The 19934-nt window shown below is 37.2% G+C and overlaps 2 protein-coding genes across 2 annotated transcripts; one reads left to right on the top strand and one right to left on the bottom strand.

The window, feature by feature from the left end:
* The first annotated feature begins 8253 nt into the window (after window positions 1-8253).
* LOC112783705 (uncharacterized protein At4g38062-like) lies at window positions 8254-11965 on the top strand. Its single transcript, XM_025826750.3, has 2 exons — window positions 8254-8406; window positions 8837-11965. The coding sequence occupies exon 2, from the start codon at window positions 8850-8852 to the stop codon at window positions 11601-11603; it is 2754 nt and encodes a 917-aa protein (XP_025682535.1). The 5' UTR covers window positions 8254-8406; window positions 8837-8849; the 3' UTR covers window positions 11604-11965.
* A 114-nt stretch (window positions 11966-12079) lies between these two features.
* Window positions 12080-13242, bottom strand: LOC112783707 (uncharacterized). Its single transcript, XM_025826751.3, has 4 exons — window positions 12925-13242; window positions 12678-12849; window positions 12475-12591; window positions 12080-12393 (listed from the first exon to the last, which is right to left on the bottom strand). The coding sequence occupies exons 1-4, from the start codon at window positions 13035-13037 to the stop codon at window positions 12217-12219; spliced, it is 579 nt and encodes a 192-aa protein (XP_025682536.1). The 5' UTR covers window positions 13038-13242; the 3' UTR covers window positions 12080-12216.
* Window positions 13243-19934: the final 6692 nt, after the last annotated feature.

Raw genomic sequence — 19934 nt, forward strand, 5'->3', positions numbered from 1 at the left:
CCAAACAACATGGCTCATCTCTTGTTCAATTTCTTCGTGTCCCTTATAGCCGTTTAGTTTGTTTATGATCTTTTTCATGATGTGCCAGATGTACCACCGGTGAATTATTGTTGGCATACACAGCTCAATTGCCCTTTGAATTGATGAACATTGACCGGTAAGAATTTCTTTTGGTGCCTTCCTTCCCATGCAATGTAGCCAACACTCAAATAGCCATTTGAATGATTGGATGTCCTCATTTTTCACAGCGCGCATCCGAGAAGTGTCGACTGGCCGTGGTGATTCACGCCCACAAAAGAACCTAAAACTAGATTGTACTTGGATAAATAAGCGCACCCAGAACGTGATGAACCGAAAGTTGTACATGCACTGAACATGAAAATATATGTGACTGAACGGAATACCTATTTGTGTTATAGGTGGTGTCGAACGAAACCACGTCTCTGAAATACTCAAATGCGGCCCTGCTTCTTGCATCGGCCCAGAATGCATATTTAATGCAGTGATCGCCTTCAAGGTTGAACTAAAAGAAGAAATTTTGGTTCTTCTCTTTCATTCTTAGTAGGTACTTCCTAAATTCTTTGGCATCATCTTCTTCAGAAATATTCCGTACATCCCTTGTGATGTAATTCCTCACGTCTTTTTCTATGAAACTTAGTTCACGGTGGCTGCCAGCTGCTACCACAAATGATTGATAAGTTTTGATTGGTCTAATTCCAGCTTCCTCGTTGCTTTCGATGGTGTGACGCACAAACATGCTAAGCTCCCTGTGTTGTTTGAGCATCTCTGCCTGGTCTAGACAGCAAGGATGTGATTGATTCAGAATAACTTTGAAAATTGTCCAAAGACCAACGTCCTTCATTATGTGTACGTAAACCCTGGCTGGACAATTCAACCCGGCTGAAGGATTTGTTTTCAAAGTTGGAGATATCTTGGATTTCCACCTCCCCTCTCTGGTGTATACGATTAGTTAATTCTTAATCTCGTCTCCGTCCCAAGTCGTGTTCCTTATTTTGGTAGAAAAACCAACAAGTTTGGAATAATGTTTGTAGAACTTTCCAGCTTCTTCTAGTGTCTTGAAAATCATCCCCACCTTTGGGACAAATCTTTCATCCACAACATAGCTGGTCTGCATGTGAACCAAAAACGTCATTACGGTGAAAAAATTATTTAGTACTAAGTGAATAAAACATAATACATTATATATATTCCTATAATATTTTTTACAAACTCATTTCTGCATACCGAACCGAACACGTACTCATGGTGAAACAACTCTATAGTAATGAGTGAACGAATATTGAGTGAACAAAACATAATCCAGTGTATTAAAATAAATTCAAACTCCTTTATGCTTACCGAAACGAACAGTTACTCACAGTGAAAGAATTGTATAGTACTTAGTGAACGAAACATAATGCATTATACAAAAGCAAATTCGAAACACCTCTATCTACAATTTAGATATTATCAATTCAATTCGATTCAATTCAATTCAGATTCAAAAACACCTACGTCCATTGAATTCAATTCAAATAAAATTCACAATCGCATTCCATTCAATTCATTCAAAATTGAACAATCCAAACCTCATCAGCATTATTCGTTTCAGATGAATAAACCAGGTCGTTCTCATTCAACTGATTTGAAGTTGAATCATTCATTGATTCCATTCAGAAGAGAGAGGGGGAAATGCGCGTGTGGAGGAAGTTACTTGGATAGTTTGGATGAAAAAATTACATGGATGTAAAGCTTTTCTACTATTTTAATGACATAGATAAATTTCTAAAAATTATGGTAAAATGGCACAAATTTAAAAATACTAATTTTTCTTATAATTATTTTTAAAACTTAATTAATTTATAATAAAATTGATAAAAAATTTATTTATATAATACATATTAAACATTTTTATTGAAAACAAACATGTTCAATGAAATTTTTTTGAAGACCTATTTCAAATAAAAAAAATATGAGGAGCCAAATATATGTAATGAATAATATGTACAATAAAAATTAAATTAAAATTAAAATCAAATTATAATTAATTAATTAATTTTTAATTATTTTTAATTTAAAATTTAAAAGAAATAAGGATTCCATCGATTATCTAAACCCTCCCAAAAACTGCCTTCCTCTCCTTATTTGTTGTTACCTCCTTCTCACCCGGTCTCCTCCTAGTTCACCGGTGTCGCTCCAAAACAGACACCAGCCGCCGTCCGACACAGATTCAGCTGACGCCAACGTCCGCAAAGGCAACCACCCAGCAGCACCCTCCGTTCGTGTGCGTCGTTCCCGCGGTCTTGCAGCGCCCCAGACGTGCAGCCATTCCCTCGCAGCTGGCGTGTGTCTCCCTCCCGACTCGCTCCTTCTCTGTGACGGAATCAGCCACAACCACCGCCACCGCCGTTCACGAACACTTGCAACGTTCCTGCAGCCACAACGAGGAAGGCGCTTGCGTCGTCCTCGCAGGTATCTGCTATTCACAAGGCCAATGTTATACAGAAGACTGAAGGTCTTTTCCTCAATGTCTATCATTACCTTCCACTTACATATAAATATCTATCTTATTTTATTTGTGAATCTAATAGTAACCTTCTATTTTTTGAATTTTGTTTTAGAGTAGTCGTGAGGTTGCAGAGGACAATGGCTGCATGATGGTATATTTGTGAACTTGGATTTAGAGTGCAATTGTATTTGGAAATTCATTTTGAGTATTGAAAATGGAATTACTCTCATTCATTTTTATAATCTACAGCTTGTGAAAAATCCTGCTCTTTTTTCTATTTAGTGATGTCAAACCTCTATGGGAATATTATTAGTGACCTTTGTGCTGGCTTGGCTGGGGATTTGGGTTTAACAGTAAGGTAAATTTTGCACTTTGGTCAACAAATTCTAGAAGCTACAATCTTATCTTCTGACATCATTTCATACATGTTTTACCTGCAAGGTTGGTGAGGGAGGTATTATCATCAACTTATTATAGAATATGGGATTTGAATGCATGTTTCATGAAGGTGCTCAAGATCAGTTTGCCCTCTGTGATTTCATAAAACTAATTTGATCTTCTCTTTCTTTGAAAAACAAAATTGTGAATAGTAATTGTTGTCAATTTACTTCTGTGGTAGTGGTCACAAACATGTTCTAATCTATGAAACTTTGTACTTGTGTAGAATTTGGCAAATCCAACTGCTTTAATGCTGAGGGGTGTTTCAATGTTGCGCCATTTGAATCTCCATGACAAAGCGGACCAAATTCAAAATGTCATCCTCGACACAATTGTAGAAGCAAAGTACCGAACTGCTGATCTTGGAGGTAAAGCAAAGACAACCGATTTCACCAATGCAAGTATTGATCATCTCTAAATTATACTCTTGAGTAGGCAAGAAATTCTTATTAACAAGGGAATGTGCTCTTATTACCGAACTACAAATTGAATATGACTTTATTATGTTAGTTTTAGAATAGTGCTGTTCTTGATTAATAATACAGGATAATATACAATGAATAATTTACTTATGTATTGCTACAAATAGACTCGCATAGTTCTATAATGTCTTTTTATTCATGTAATTGATTAATACAATAAGAATTCTTGCTGTTTATATTGCTCTTATTCATTGATTTTTTTTCCGCATCAATGATTAAGATACATCATGTATTATACTTTAAACCATTTAAACTAAGGGGATGTTCATTTTACTATGATTACATATGGTTCTTGTCATTCTAAAATGAATAATTATTTTAGGTATACCATTTGTAGTATAATTTATTACTATGTTGTGTTGATATAAACAAAAAAGTAAAAGAGAAATTAAAATAGGCCGGATATTCATTTTACTAGGTAAGATGATGGTTATTTGCATTGTAATTTGGTTGTTTGTTTGATTTGGATTAAATTTAACATAATTTTTCTAGATTAAGGGCTTGTTTGGGTGAGCTTTTAAGAAGAAAAGATCTTTTTTCGAATTATCTTTTTTTAAAAGATTTTATAGAGAAGTAAAAGTAATTTTATATTTGGATATCTCATGTAAAAAGGTTTTTTTATCTTCAATTATGTTTGGGTATAATAATATAAAAGTACTTTTTTGTTTATTTATTACATGAAAAACATCTTTTTTTTAAGGAAAAAAGATCTTTTAAAAAAAGATGTAAATTACAGCTTCTCAAAAAAAAAATTTTTTATTTTACTAGTGCTTTTACTTTTACTACTAGAAATTTGCCAAACACGTTAAAAAATTAAAAAAGATCTTTTTTCATTGAAAAAATATCTTTTTTTAACAAAATAATGGCGCCCAAACATACACTAAAAGACTTTGTTAAAAAATATTATGAATATAGTGCCTATTATAAGCTGAAATTTTACTAACACGCTTGATCCTATTTAAGTTAGTTATTTTTTTAAAATATAAATTAATAAATTATAAAATATATGTCACTACAATCTCATTATTACACAATTTATCATATGCACTAATGATTTTTTCTTCAAATCAATGATGTTCTAATCTTCATTTATCAAGAAATGTATTGTTATTGACCAATTATATTTCACCATATTTTGGGAAAATTAACCACGTCATATTTTTTCTTTTCCTTTTTAATTAGTATTAATTCGATAATTAAAAATTTTTTTATTCCTGCAATATATGTTCAATAAGATAATAAACAAAAAATATAAATTGATTGCACATTTGATAACCAAAAGAAAGAAATCGAATACAAGAAAAATTCACCTTATTATGTTTTCTATACAAAATTGTAGAAAGATTAAAGCGATAAACTTTTTAAGTTAATAGCTATTTGTTACTACCTACTACTGCTAGTCTGCTACTCATATTTGAAATAGAAGATATAAGCAAAATACCTAACATAACTACTGTTAGAAACAAGAGACTGAGAGAGTAATTTGAAAGGTGTATTATTGAGTTGTGTTCAAAAGTACAATATACAAGAGATATTTATAGGTGCTAAATGAATCAGAGTAATAAAGACATAGAATCCTATAATTAATATACAGATATACTACATAAATATAGACGATACTAATTGATCCTAATTGATACTAATGATTCTCTAACATCCCCCCTCAAACTCAAGTGGGAGCTAAGGATACCAACTTGAGTTTGGATAACAAAGTCCGGAAACGAGTCGGGTGATGAGCTTTCGTGAAGATATCAGCAGTCTGATCTAGTGTTCCAACAGCAATGAGACGAATAACATCAATAAGGATACGTTGCCGAACAAAGTGACAATCAAGCTCAATGTGTTTGGTGCGTTCATGAAAGACATCATTATGGGCGATCTGAATAGCACTGCGATTATCACAAAAAACATCAGTAGGGGACGACTGAGGAGCACCCAAATCTTCGAGAAGCCAACGAACCGAGACAACTTCAGCAGTGGTGTCAGCGAGGGCACGGTACTCACCGTCGAATGATCAAACACCATTGTCATCCGCTGCTTACCTATTCTCATGAAGAAATCATATAGTTTTCGCTCTCTTTCAACAGTTCCGTCTACATTCTCTTGTAGCAGTTCTGTCTGTGTTCTCTCGTGGTAGTTCCATCCGCAGTAGTATAAAACTTTGGTCAATTCATTAAGAGAGTGAATGAATTTCCGGGTTTGGCTCCTGGCTGCGATCTTGACAGCGTTGGAAAGCTGACGACGAGAGGATCACAACGGTGCCGGAGGTGACGAACCAAAGCGTCGGAAACAGGTCGAAAAATGCGAGCAAAGAGGCACGGGTGGTAGCTAGAAGGAAGAGCAACCTGGTCGTGGCAGCGTATTTCGGCGGCGCGTGGAGGCGCGTCTGACGGCGGATGGCGGTGGTTCTAGTTGCGTTGGAATCACAGAGACAAGACGAACAAGATGGTTATGGGGGTGACGAACAAAAGCGTCGAAAAGAGAACGAAAAAGGAGGCCAAAGAACACTGCCGGAAAAGGAAAAACAATGGGGCTATGAACTAATATTCATTGAAAAAAAAGGACCTAAGCTCTGATACCATGTTAGAAACAAGAGACTGAGAGAGTAATCTGAAAGATGTATTATTGAGTTGTGTTCAAAAGTACAATATACAAGAAGTATTTATAGGTGCTAAATGAATCAGAGTAATAAAGACATAGAATCCTATAATTAATATACAGATATACTACATAAATATAGACGATACTAATTGATCCTAATTGATACTAATGATTCTCTAACAACTACCACTGAAAAATATCCCACTCATCATTAACAAGATCCTTGTGCTCATCATTTTTGAATTTTTCCATCTTCTTCTCCTTCAACTTCAGCTTCTGCTTTAACTTTTGAAAATTGTAAGAACAATCCTCAGACAATCTTCAACTAAATAAGTTAAATTGTAAACAACCTTATCAAAGAATTGCAAGAGACTTGTCCCTCTCTTCAGACAAACCGAGCAGACGAGATTGAAGTTCCCTAAGTTCAGTTACAAGAATTGCCTTTTCTCTATAAACTCTAGCACACCCAAACAGCAATATCTGCTGTGAAAATCAACCATTTAAATAGATATTAAAGTAACCATTCGTTTTATGTTAATTCAGAAATGAATATTCGAGTCCAGAGCCCACTTTAAGCATCTTATATACATTTGCTTACTTAAAAAATAAGACACCTCTCAAACATCACCTAATTCAAACAAGCTATCAATAAAGTAAAATCTACATAAGAGTTACTATGATGAAAACCAACCATCCAAATGCGGATTAAAATAACCATCCGATTTGTACGGTATCACATCATATTTAACATGAATTATTAGCAAAGACAAAAGTAACCATACATCTAATATTAAGGCAACATGGTTATATTAAATTATCATCAAGACAAAAACAAACTGATATTTAATTGATCAATTTATTGAGTACGTAACTCGACTTGAGGATCATATATGCATTTAAATTACTACAACGAATCTTTAAAAGGACTCAGATACAGAGCTTGGATGCTTACAAACAAGAAACGCGTCAAACACCAAATTCAAACAAAATAAAAACTTAGTGAAACCAAATATCAGTCCCTATAATAGAAACCAACCATCTGGCAACATGATAAAGTAACCATTCGAATAGTGTCAACATGCTAAAGTAACCATCTACAACAACAATTTTTAATACACTTTCAGTGAAATTACAATAATGGAGTTCTTCACTATGAACAATCAAACACTTCAACAAGATTCATTACATGTAAAACTACTAGCAAGAGAAACAGATATCATCACATTAAGAAATCAACCCACTAGCCTTCGGTAGATCGTCGACCACGTTAGGTGTCAACGAGCTCAACCCATTCAACTGTCACGGGTTCAAGGGGCTGACGCAGAACGGTGGTTGCAGGACGCAGGGGGCGCGCACAGCGGTCTCGGTACTAGCGCTGAGACGAGCCGTGACTCAGGCTCTTGCAATGTGCAACTCCATCGACGATAGGCCCTTCGGTGAAGCACACGCGTGACCCGCGACGAAAACAAGGGGCGACCGCACTGGCTGTTGCCGGCGACCAAAGAGGCGCGCGCTGGAGGGTGAACCGTGGGGTTCTGGTCGGCGTCGATGGAGGTACAGTGGTCGGATGGTCAGCGGAGGTCACGAGGATTGGGTTGGAGGGTTGCCGTCGGTGCACAAATAAAGAATTGGAGGAAATTTTAATTAGGAATTAGACGGTTATAATTAAAATAAAATTGAATGGAGTTTTTGAAATTAGGGTAAAAGGTGGATTGATTTTGATTTTTAACTTATATTGGGTCAAATAAATAATTTATTATAAATATTGTTAAAATATTTCATTTTCTCATTGTCTCCCTAACAGAATTTTAAATAATCTTAAATTTAAATAGTTTTATAACGTTGAAGAATTGGAATATATGTTTTTATTATGAGAACTTTTTTCTTTCTTAAAATTTGAACTCAAAATTAATAATTGTTTAGAAAAATTATAATATTTTTCATGTTTAATTAATAAAATATTAGATTACTATGTACATTAATAAATAAAATATTTTTGTGACAGAAAATAAATGATTTTTTTTTTTTTATAATTCAATTGAAATGTGTTCGTTTTTGGGTAACAGTCAATTTGAACTTTCATTTATTTGGGCTGAAGTCAGTTGTACGCAAAGTCCAAAACCAGAAGAAACCAAAAGCCCGATAGCCCAATCTATCTATATTAGGTGGGCTTGGCCCGGAATGGGTAGATACTAGATACAGAGCGAGATTCAAAAATTAAATAACGCAGCGTTGGTGCGCGCTCTGTGACTTCAAAGTGAGAGATCTTCATTCATCAGCTTCAGATTGAGATCCAGCATTTTAACTCAGTGAGTTTCAGTTCCATTAACTCCACAGAATCCCTTCGCTCTTTCTCAATAATAAATTTAAGCTAAGGTAACCTCTCCAACCAAAATTCTAGTCGTTTTGTTTTGTTTTCTCCGTGTCTGTTTCATATGTTGGTATACAAACGATGTTGTTCAAATTTCATACAAATATCATGTTTCGTAAAGCAAAAATGTTATTTTCACACTAAAATCAGCTACCAATATATTTGTGTATAAATATATGTGTGATTTAATTTATTTTTAATGTGTATTTATATTCCAACATGTAAAAACACTGGTAGCCAACGCTGGTGGTTGATTTTGGTGTGCAAGTAGCGTAGTAGTTTATAAAGTTTCTGACTCTTATAATAATAACTACCTCATAAGTAATGCAAATAGTGCTGCACGTGATTCTGTAGCTTGTAGATCTATTACTATCTTCCTATCCTATCTATGAAGCTGTTGTGAAATTCCCAGGTTTGAATGTTTAACTGTATCAGGGAAGATAAGAAAATGGATGGTGTCCAGAGAGAGTTAGAGGAAGCAAAAGAACAGGTGGGGAAGCTTAAGGAAGAATGCCGAATCAAAACACAGCTGGTTGAGAGTTTAAAGAAAGATTGCTTTGAAGCTTCTCGTAAACTTCAAGAAGCTAAGCAGCAGGGTGAGAAACAGGCTAGCCGACTCGTTCTTAATTCCGAGGAGATATTTGAACTGAAGAAGATTCAAGAAGATCTCAAGTCTAGTTTGCGCGAGAAAGAAACACATATTATGTATTTGAGTGCAGAGAATAAGAAGATCCAAGCTGATTGTAATGAGAGAATGGTGCAATTGGAAGAAAATAACAGAAAGCTGGTTTTGGATTTAGATGAAGTAAATGCTAGAAACACTTTTCTGGAACATAATGCTTGTGCCAGCAGTAAGGAAATCTCGGGCCTCAAGACACTTCTTTCGGCTACAGAGAAGAAGTGTTTGGAGGCAGAAGAGAAGGCTAGAGAAGCTAAAATTTTGAGGAGGAGAGATGACGTGATTCTGCAATTGGAGGAAGAAAATATAAGCACACATGACAAAATTAAGTGGAGGAATGAACAGTTCAAACACCTCGAAGAAGCACACGAACAGCTGCGAGTTCAGTTCCAATCAAGCAGAGAAGAGTGGGAGAAGGAGAGAGCTCTACTGCTTGATCAGTTATCTTCCTTGCAGATTAGTTTGGATTCTCAAACAAGAATTGCTGAGGGGCTCCAATCCCGTTTAGAGATGTGCAATCATGCATTAGCTCGCGAAGAAAGCAAGAGGAAACTCCTGGAGGCTGAAATTTCCGAATTCAAGTCTCACTTCGAGAATGTTTTTACCCAGTGTGAAGAGAAAAAGTCAGAGATACAACAATTGAACATACTGAGAAATGAAGAGATAGTGCAGCTCAGAAGTTCATTAGGGGACAAGGAGATGCTGGTGAGGGAAATGGAACATAAAATTGTTCGCCTTGAACAAGATAATAAGGAACTGGGAGAATTACTCAAAGAACTTAGAGAAGCTCAAATCCATAATGCTGGTGCAAATTCTTTGGTATCTAAGCTCCGCAACAAGCTCAAAAAGTTGGAAGAGGTGCATAAAAACTGTTCCTTGATGCTCAAGTCTAAGGAATCAGAATGGAGTTGTCAAGCGGAAAAGATGGAAGCAGATATCAGTACTTTCAAGTCTACACTGAACACCAAAGAACAAGAAATAAGGGAGCTTCAAACAGAACTTGAGAAGTGTTTTTGTGCAATTGAAGAGAAACATATGGAACTCTTGATCTTTAAATCACAACTTGCAGAGGCTGACTCAAAATCATTTTTGACAGAAACTGATAAAGCAGTTTGTATCAGTGAGAATGAAGATTTGCTTTGTCTCAGTACAGAGCATATGAGATTGAAAGATGATTCACAGAAGGCTATGGCAAGAGAATGTTTAGTGTTGGAGGAAGAGCTTGAACGACTGAAGAAAATGCTAGACGAATCATCTGAAGGCCAGCTTGTTTTGAAAGAGCAACTCTTGCAGGTGGAAAACACCCTAAAATATGAAAAGGGTGTTGCATTTGAGGCTCTAGAAATGCTGAAACTTGAAGTGGCCAATAAAAATGATGAGATCTCCCGATTAGATTGTGAATTACAGAATTGGAAGTCAACTGCCGAAGCCCTTGACATTTCTTTCAAAGAAATTCAGGCAACTTGTGAAAAGATGGAAGCTTCCCTTCTTTCACAAGCTGAGAATGAAGAACTCCTTAAGCATGAAAATGGAAACCTTATCCGCATTGTCAAGGATCAGGAGAGGAAAACTGAAGATCTTCAGCAACAGATAGCTTTATTGGAAAAGCAATATGCAGAGATAACGGAGGAAGCAGAAAGATGTAAGCAAGAGAAGAAGGAACTAGTCCAAATTTCAGAAGAGAGAGATTGTTGCATAAATAATCTTCAAAAAGATATAGCCTTTGCTTGCTTGAAGCAAGAATCATTGAGAAAAGAAATAGAAGATGCAATTGTTGCACAACTAGCTGCTGAAAATGCCCTAGAGCAAGAGAAAAAGATACTTTTGAACATTATAGCCAAGAAGGATCAAACTATCAACCACTTTCAGGAACTAGCTTCAGCAATGGAGCAAGATTTGTTAAGTGCAGCGTGCTTGGCTTTCTTGGAACAGGTGGAAAATTCGGTTGAGGTCAGTGTGCTTCATGAGGCCTTAAAGGAAGCAGAATCCCTGGCAAAACAGGAAATTGAAGAGAAGAACATGAAAATAGTAAAATCAGAGTTGGAAATGACCAATTTGCTCGAGAACTCTGTGCGCACTGAACAATCATTCTTATGTTTAAAGCAAGATTCAAAGCAGCTTCAAGCGTCTCTTGAAGTCATGAAGTTGGAAACTGAAAGATTGTCTGATAAACAGCACAGCATGGAAGGTATAATTACAAAGCTCAAGTTTGAGAGAGAAAATTTGCTCCAAGAAATCATGAAATTAACAACAGAAAGGGACAGTATGTTGCTATATATTGAAGATGTCTGTGATAGGATTGGAGAGATGTCTAGTGAGGATATGCACTTGATGGAGAAGTTGGGAAATATACTGAGCACCTCCATAGATGAAAATGAAACAGGCATGGACTCGGTACTGTGCGACAAGCTGCACGATTCTGATAAAGCAAATGGTTTTCATTTTCCTCTCAGAACTAAAAGAGTTGAAGAAAATTTAGATGGACGATCGCCACTGAGAGAGGTTAACAGTTGGCATGTGTAACCAGAAAAGTAACTTGTTTTCTTGCTTAAGACATGCCATAAGGACTAACTTCCTCTTCACATTTTGCATGTTTAGTTCTATATTGGCTTCAAGTGCACATGTAGTCAAATGGTCTGCAAAACAAAACTCTTTTGCTGAAAGATGCAATAGGTGTAGTCAGGTAGCTATGGCGCATGAAGCTCACAAGTTATAACACATGTTCTGAGCTGCATATGATTTTCTTTTTATTATTTCACATGTTTTCAGCTGTTTCATTATTTTCCAGATGTAGTATATCAGCTAAGTGGTGAAAGCTGTGCATGTATGGATAAACCTTCTGTTGTACTTATTATATTAAAGAAATCATCGATTTTTATTGAGAATTTAAGCATAAGTTGCATTACATCCAATGTTACCTAACACAAATCACCTGCATTTTCATCAATTTAATTGCGCTGTTGAAAATATTTCACCCTTTTTTCATAGAGGGGGTTCAATCCACACAACTTCAGTTTATTCTATTTCATCAACAATATAGGACATTTCTGTTTGCAGATACTAAAATCTAAATTTCACCATTAAAAGTACTTCCTAGATTGGGAGTGATTGATACAACATATTTGGGTTTTATGAATTATGGGAGATTTGAACTGTTGGAAGTATCTGGCTTCTTAGAGTACTTGTCCAACCATCTCTGCTTGTTCTTCTGAGATGCATTCCAGTTTTGAGAGAATCTTGTAAGCCCTTCTCTTAGTGCTCCAAGGTTGACCCCATTCCCAACCAAGACGCTTGTCACTCCCATCTTTGATACCTATGATCCCAATCATACCACTCTTACAACTCAGCTGGAAAATTTTCAGAAACAATAATAACATGGTTTTTATTTGATTACCGCTTGGATGTTCCTATTCTCATCATCAAAAAAGAGCATAGAGTTGAAGGGAACCCCAGTTGTGGAATGAATTTTCTGGAAATGATCTGTTTTGTGTGTCCAACTTGAAAATATCTCCTGAACAATAAAAAAGAAGATAACAAGAATTGAATAGAAGGACGCATGTAATGAATGGAAAAGAGAGAGAAAGAGAGAGAAGGGACCTGGGCAACAAAGATGGAATTAAGGTTGAGTTTGTTAAGGAAAGAAGAAGCGATGTGAGGAGTGGGGGATCTAGAAGCAATGGCAAGATGGATGCCTTTTTGTTTGAGAGCGAGCAAGATGCCAGTGGCATGAGGATACAGAGAAGGCATCTCGCGCTTCGACCGGCACTCACTGAAAATGAAAATCAATCAATGATGGGAGTTAGGGTAGAAATAACAAGGGTGGGTGCAGTGAGTAGGTAGGTACCAGTAGAAAGGCCAGAGAGTGTAATCGAGATCGAAAACCACCAGTTTAGGTAAAACCTCTGACGCTCCCAATATCTGCACAGCCTCCTCCTTCACCTTCTCCACATCCCCCATCTCTCTCTCTCTCCCCCGCCAACCGGAAGCTACAAATATTCCCTATACAGTAGGGGTGGCAACATGTACCCTATCCACGGGTATCCAACTCGATCTCACCCGCTCGGGTAGGGTTGCCAACTCGATCCGCAGTGAATAGAGTACGGTACGGGTAGGGTTCTCGTGCGGGTCGGGTAAGATGCGGGTTGAGCTTTAACCTTACCCAACCAACCCGCACTCTATATAAGTGGGAAAAGAATTTTCTCAAGTTCTTTTAACAATTGATATAATACAGTATAATCTTTCACCTTTAATTTTATGAATGGGACCAGAAATAAATAAGAGAGAAAGAGCAATAAATGGTTAGATTGAACACTGGATACCATCCAATTTTTTCTCATTGGAGAGGATCCACTCCCATGTTTATATTATATACTTATATAAAAATATGTTTTAAGTGAATGTTGAATCAAAAACTTCTCACTAAATGCAAAAGATCCTTAGCCACTAAAAAAAAATCATTAATTGATAATTTAATATTTTTTTTTACATAAAAATCAGTTCTATTTTAAATTATCATCAAGTTATATAATAATGTTGTATATTTTTTGTAATCTGCGGGTAGGATCGGGTACCCGCGGGTTAAGAGCAGGTAGGATTAGGGTTAGGATATTCTCAACCCGCGGGTAGGGTAGAGTTGAGTTTATATAAAAATCTCAACTTGCGGGTAGAGTTAGGGTTGGATCCAAACCCTACCCTACCCTACCCATTGCCACCCCTACTATACGGCCACTACGAACTTTTTATTTAGGAAAAAAGGACAAAAGTATACTTGAAAGTTCACACGCTAATGAGTCACGCATGCACACTATTTATACATTTCGGTGGATACATTTACTCTTTTGACCATCGGCATGTGGTGTCGTTAAATGATTGAAGTATAATTGTGTCCAACGTGTAAACTTTCAGGTGTATTTTTGTTCCTTCTTCCTTAAAAAAAAAACACAAAAAATACTGTATCCGCCAGAGTGTATAAATAGCGTGCACACGTGACTCATTAAATGATTAAAGTATAATTATATTTAGCATGTGAATTTTCAAGTGTACTTTTGTCCATTCTTCCTATTTTTATTATTGAGATTGTGGTGGTGTTTTTAAATAATACAGAGAGTTAATATGTTTTTTCTTTATGTGGATGGTCACAATAATGTAGAGAGTTGGTGTTTTTATTTTATTTTTTAAATATGTAGATCTGATTCTTAAAATTGTATTCTACTAAATTTCAACCCAAAACAAAAAGTTTAATTTGTGTAACAATTTCAGAAACAGATTCCTTTAATTTTATAATCTCTCAAATTCAAAGGTGAGATTTCATAACAAAAAAAAAAATAGCATCCATAAAAAAAACACACCACTTGCCACTGATATTCCATCTCTAAAAAAATCCCCCTCTAAATGCTTGTTGAAACAAAAAAAATCACAGAAAAAAATTAAAATATAGAACATTTAATCATGTTATTTTAGTTTGAGAGTGTTACTATGAGAGAGAGCGAGAAGAGGTGAAAAATACTGGGAGGGATAGAACTAGGCATTTTAGTAGAAATTCGAAGATTTGGAATCGAGAAGAGTAATGTCGTTTGGAAAACGAATTTTTTTCTATTTTTGTAGATCATCTTTCTAAAAATATATCAAAGAGGGAGTTGTACCACTTGTTCAACTGGATTGTATGTATAAATGATATCTATCTCTCACGAAACAAAAAAAGTAATATATATATTTTTACATTCATCCATTATACAACGAAGAATGGCGCTATGAAGGCTATTACGAAGATGAATAGAATGAGATTACAAGCAAAGGTTGTTTCAGTAGGAGAAGTTAGGTATCGACGTACAAATGAAGTGGAGAATAGGAAGAGACATAATGAGGCGGGTGACGTCCAGTATATTGTTAAGTTTCAACCTCAACATGAGGAAAGCCGAAGGTTTTCATAGAAGAATGTGAAAGAGATGAGGAAGAATGGAAAAAAAAAAAAGAAGATCCACATGGCAATGGGTGGACAAAGACGATGAAAATTCCGGTGACAAGAAAATCTGGAATGATTACAGAGGAGTCTAATAGGCGGGACAACAAAGGCTATTGACTTTAATTCTTTGAAGTCCATGATTGGGAAGAATTTGCCTCAAGTTGTGCAAGTATGAAAATTAGGAGCGTACAAAGCACTCCTGACTTTTGATAGTGTCTTGAGTGCAGAAGAAGTTTACACGTTCAAAATGAACAACCAGTTGCAATTTTTCCATAGTGTATGGAGATGGGATGAGGAGGAGCATAATGAAACTCGAAGGGTATGGTTAGAGTGCTTTGGTGTTCCTTTGCATACGTGGTCAACAGAGACGTTCAAAATAATAGGAAGCCAATGAGAAGAAGTTATCGGGTGTGACAAAGCCACGGAATCATGCCTCTCATTCAGTGTAGGACAGGTGCAAATTGATACTTGTTTCATGGACATCATTAACAAGTGGATTCACGTCACAACTGTTGCTAGCGGATTCGATGTCTTGGTTAAAGAGGTTGTTCATGAGAGTTATGGAGTGGAGTGCAAGCTTGAAGAGGTAGGTCATCCTTGTCTCCTGAAAGCATGCGAGAGGGTTGCAAGTAGTTTGAGCGCCATAGCGTCGGTGGAAAGCATGGATCCGGTGGTTGAATTGGTGATGGCAGTGCCAAGGGAGGAAGAAACGGATAAGGGTAGAGTAGTAATTCCAGAGAATATTTTGAATGGATTGAGTAATTACAATTCAATTCAAATTTGTGTAGCAAGGGAAACGGTTGATCCTGATTTAGAGGGAAGTGATGATTTTATGGGATATAATGATTTGATTATTAATGATGTTGAATAAGAAAAAACAATTAGCTGTGATTATGATACTGATGGGCTGAAGAAAAGATTTTCTTGGAGAAAAAAGAAACAAAAAACAGGCTCCTTAGTAGGCCCAATAATGATTTTTGTAACAATTGTGGCAAAGGAGGGAGTTTGGGCCTCATTTCCTTAATTGAAAGCCTAGTGCACGCTGATGCTGCTGGAGGAGGGGAGCTAGTGAGTCCGGGTTGGGCAAGGGTTGACCGGGTTGAAGCCGCTCCACATCCTGGGTTATGCACCGCGGTCCAACAGCAGATTGAAGGGGAGATCTCTCTTTTGGACGGCGCAACTATTCGACGCAGCATGGGAGAGCTTCAAGCCGGTGAGTAGAGATGGGTTGGTGGAGGTGAGGGGGCCGTCGGGCCTGCAGCGGTGGATGCTGGGAGCGAGCTGCAACCGCTGGGACACCCTGCTATGGAGTCTGTGTCATCCCCTGGGTACCGCTCAAGGCCGGCGATGGCGGGGCTGCGTTCCTCCATGGACGGTGAGTTCGACAAAGATGCGGTGGTGAGTTGTTTAGTGCTTGGGAAAAATGTTGCGGGCTTGCAAGTTGGTCTGGTTAGAGATGGAGAAGACGCTATTGAAGATTGTTTAACCTTGAATGGTGCTGTGCTTAATGGAGGCAGTGTCAGAACTGGGTTTGTCGTGGACATTAGCGTAGGAATTCTGAAAAACAGTGATGGAAAGGCTTTGGAACGGGAGGAGCAGATGCTGGAAAATAGGAGGGCGTGTGGGAGTTGGCCGTTGAATCAGGAGTCGTGCAGTACAACGATGAAGATGATATAATGGTAATTCTTCATGAACAGAATGAAGCACTAGCTCAAAAGAGGAGATTAGTGAAGCAGAAAGAAAAGGCAAGGAGATGCAGACCCAAAAATTTCAAAAAGGTGTGTAAAAAAATTTTAAAATAATTTTTAGCTCTTGGAATATTAGGGGGTTATGGGGTGTAGAAAAATTGAGTATGGTGAAAGAACTAAAAAAGAAACAAAAAGTGAATATGCTAGGTTTGGTTGAAACTAAGATGCAAGTTATAACTAAGTTTGATATAGTACGTATTTGGGAGAGCGATGCTGTAGGGTGGGAGTTTGTAGGGTCGGAAGGCACATCCAAGGGACTATTGTTAATGTGGGATGACATACTGTTTAAAATGAATAATTGTTACAAAAGGGAGAGATGATTATGTGTTGAAGGAGTGCTTTTAAAAAATGAGTTCAATTGTGTGTTCTGTTTAGTATATGGTGCTCATACTAGGATAGAGAAACTGACTGTGTGGAAAGAACTGAACTTTATAGCTGGGTTATGTCAAGGTCCGATATGCTACATGGGAGACTTTAATGATGTTATACAGGTTGAAGAGAGGAAATGTCAGGACAGGTTAACAGCGTCAGCAAAAGAGTTCAGGACTTACCGTTGAATGATAAAAAATTTACATGGTTCAGAGGCCACTCCTGCAGTCGTATTGATAGAGTTCTATTGAGTGTAGAATGGCTTGAAGAGTTTCCGAAAATTCGATTAAAAGGTGGACCGAGAGGTTTTGTCAGATCACTGCCTGATTATAGTTGAGGATTCCAAATTCAGAGGTGGTCCACGACCTTTCCGAAGCTTAGATTCTTGGTTTACACATGAAGGTTTCTTAAGAATGATTAGGGAGGAATGGAGGAATCTTGGCAAGTTGCAGTTCACAGAGAAGCTGAAGGCTTTAATGTTGCCTTTGGAGAGATGGCATAAAAACAATTTTGGTGACATGGGCAACAAAATTCAATGCTTTGAGAAGGAGATAAAGAAGTTAGATGAGATGGTTGGCAATGGAGTTTATGATGGTACAATGGAGACTAGAAGAAAGGCTCTGGTAAACTGTTGCAAGCGGTGGTATATGAGAAAAGAAATACACTGAAAACAAATGTCGCGATCCAGGCATGCGAAGGATATGGATAAAAACCCTAGATACTTCCATAACATGGCGTCGACAAGAAGGAGGAATAATAGAATTGATGCATTGGTAATTAATGGTAGGTTGATAAGAAATCAAGCTCAGATCAAGATTGCTATCAGAGAGTTCTATAAGGATTTGTATCGTCAGGAGAGAGCGCCGGTTGTGGGATTTAGGGATGGATTGGTAAATCGGATTGATGAAGAAGAGTTTGCAGCATTGGAGATAAGGCCGACAATGGAGGAGGTTAGAGAGGTGGCTTGGGATAGTAGGGGAGGCAATCAGAAACAGACGAATTTCACCTTTGCTGGTTGGTAAGGATAATATAGAGTTATCACATCTCCAGTTTGCAGATGACACTATATTGTTCTGCCCACCAAAGGATGAGACCATCAGAAACTATGCCAGGTTTCTAAGGTGTTTTGAGGTGATGTCGGGGTTAAGTATCAACTTCGATAAGTCTAGTTTGGTCCCAATCAATTGTGAACAGCCGTGGACCTACAGTATGTGCAGCTTATTGGGATATAAGGAGGCTAACCTTTCAGTCGGATATCTTGGTAGTTCTTTAGGAGCAAACCCAAGGCGGGTCAGCACTTGGAGACCGATAATTGATAAAGTGGAGGAGAAGCTTAGCTTGTGGAAGGCAAAAGTACTCAATAAAGCGGATAAGTTAGTCCTTATTAAATCTATACTGAATAGCTTGCTGGTATACTATTTGAGCCTGTATAAGATGGCAAAGGCAGTGGCAGAACAGTTGATTTCGTTGCAAAGAAAATTTCTATGGAGCAAGGAGGAAGGTAGGAATGGTTTGGCATTGGTTAAATGGGAAGTGATCAGGCTCCTAAAAAGTTAGGTGGATTAGGGGTGGGTGATGCCGTGGTTAGGAACACAGCCCTCCTCTTCAAGTGGTGGTGGCGTTTCTCAAAAGAGGAGTGTCCATTATGGAAGAAGGTTGTATGGTCTTGTCATAACTTGAACCCCAATGTGATGCTATTCCATGGAAGGATATATGTCAGTTGCAGTTCAAAGATCGTAATGTGAGAGATAAAATGATTGCTGGGTTGTCTATGGAGGTGGGCGATAGAAGGAGGACCCGGTTCTAGGAAGATATTTGGCTACAAAGTGGTTCGCTAAAGATGAGTTTTCCAAGGCTTTTCTCTATTTCAAACCAAAGAGGATCTGTCATAAAGGATTGTGGGTTTTGGGACGAGTTAGAGTGGATTTTGAACTTCCAGTGGAGACAGAATTTATTCCAATAGGAGTTGGAATTAGTCGATCAATTGCATGAGACTTTAAGACCTGTAAAGATAGCATGTGATACGCAAGATAGAGTTATATGGAACTTTGACAAAGAAGATATTTTTTCAACTAACTCTTTTGTGCAGGTGATGCAGTTAGAAACACTTCCGGAGGATATTACCAGCTATAGTTTTACCAAAACATTATGAAAAGGTTTGGTTCCGCCACGGGTGGAGTTATTTGTCTGGTTTGTTTTGATAGGAAGGGTAAATACCAAAGAAAGATTGCATAGGTTAGGAATTATTAGCCACGGTGATAACGTGTGTATTGTGTAAAAAAGATATTGAACATATCTTCCACTTGTTTCTTGGTTGTGAGTTTACTTTGCAGGTGTAGTGTAAATGGCTATCCGACTTTGAAAGACTCTGGTCTATTCCGAGTTCACTGAAAGAACAGTTTGAGAATTGGACAGGAGTCGTCAACAGGAAAGATGAACAAAACAAATGGTTCATATGTTTCTTTGCAGTTATTTGGAATGTTTGGCTAGAGAGGAACGGACATATCTTTGATAATAACAAGGCCAGAGTAGAAAAGGTATTTCACAAATCTTTGACCAATTATAAAAAATGGTGTATTTTGGATCTCTTTTGTTATTGATGACAATGTCGGAGATAACACTAAGGTTTGTTTTCAGATTTTATTTAGTTGGATATTAGTGTTTCCGACTTTGTTTAAAACTCTATCGTTCCCCTTTATTGTATTAAGCTCGCTTGTTCAAAAAAAAATATATCAGAACACTTGAAACTCTAATTACTTAGCCTTAAATCAAGAC

The sequence above is a fragment of the Arachis hypogaea genome, chromosome 20 (genome assembly GCF_003086295.3).
Source record: "Arachis hypogaea cultivar Tifrunner chromosome 20, arahy.Tifrunner.gnm2.J5K5, whole genome shotgun sequence".
Lineage (NCBI taxonomy): Eukaryota > Viridiplantae > Streptophyta > Magnoliopsida > Fabales > Fabaceae > Arachis > Arachis hypogaea.

What these genes read in the sequence shown, in the direction of transcription:
- LOC112783705 (XM_025826750.3), top strand. Translation starts at nt 8,850, where the DNA reads ATGGATGGTGTCCAGAGAGAGTTAGAGGAAGCAAAAGAACAGGTGGGG.
- LOC112783707 (XM_025826751.3), bottom strand. Translation starts at nt 13,037, where the DNA reads ATGGGGGATGTGGAGAAGGTGAAGGAGGAGGCTGTGCAGATATTGGGA. An exon ending in ACTCTCTGGCCTTTCTACTG is followed by an intron (nt 12,850 to 12,924) that starts GTACCTACCTAC and finishes TTTCATTTTCAG; the next exon opens with TGAGTGCCGGTCGAAGCGCG. An exon ending in AGAATAGGAACATCCAAGCG is followed by an intron (nt 12,394 to 12,474) that starts GTAATCAAATAA and finishes TTGGGATCATAG; the next exon opens with GTATCAAAGATGGGAGTGAC.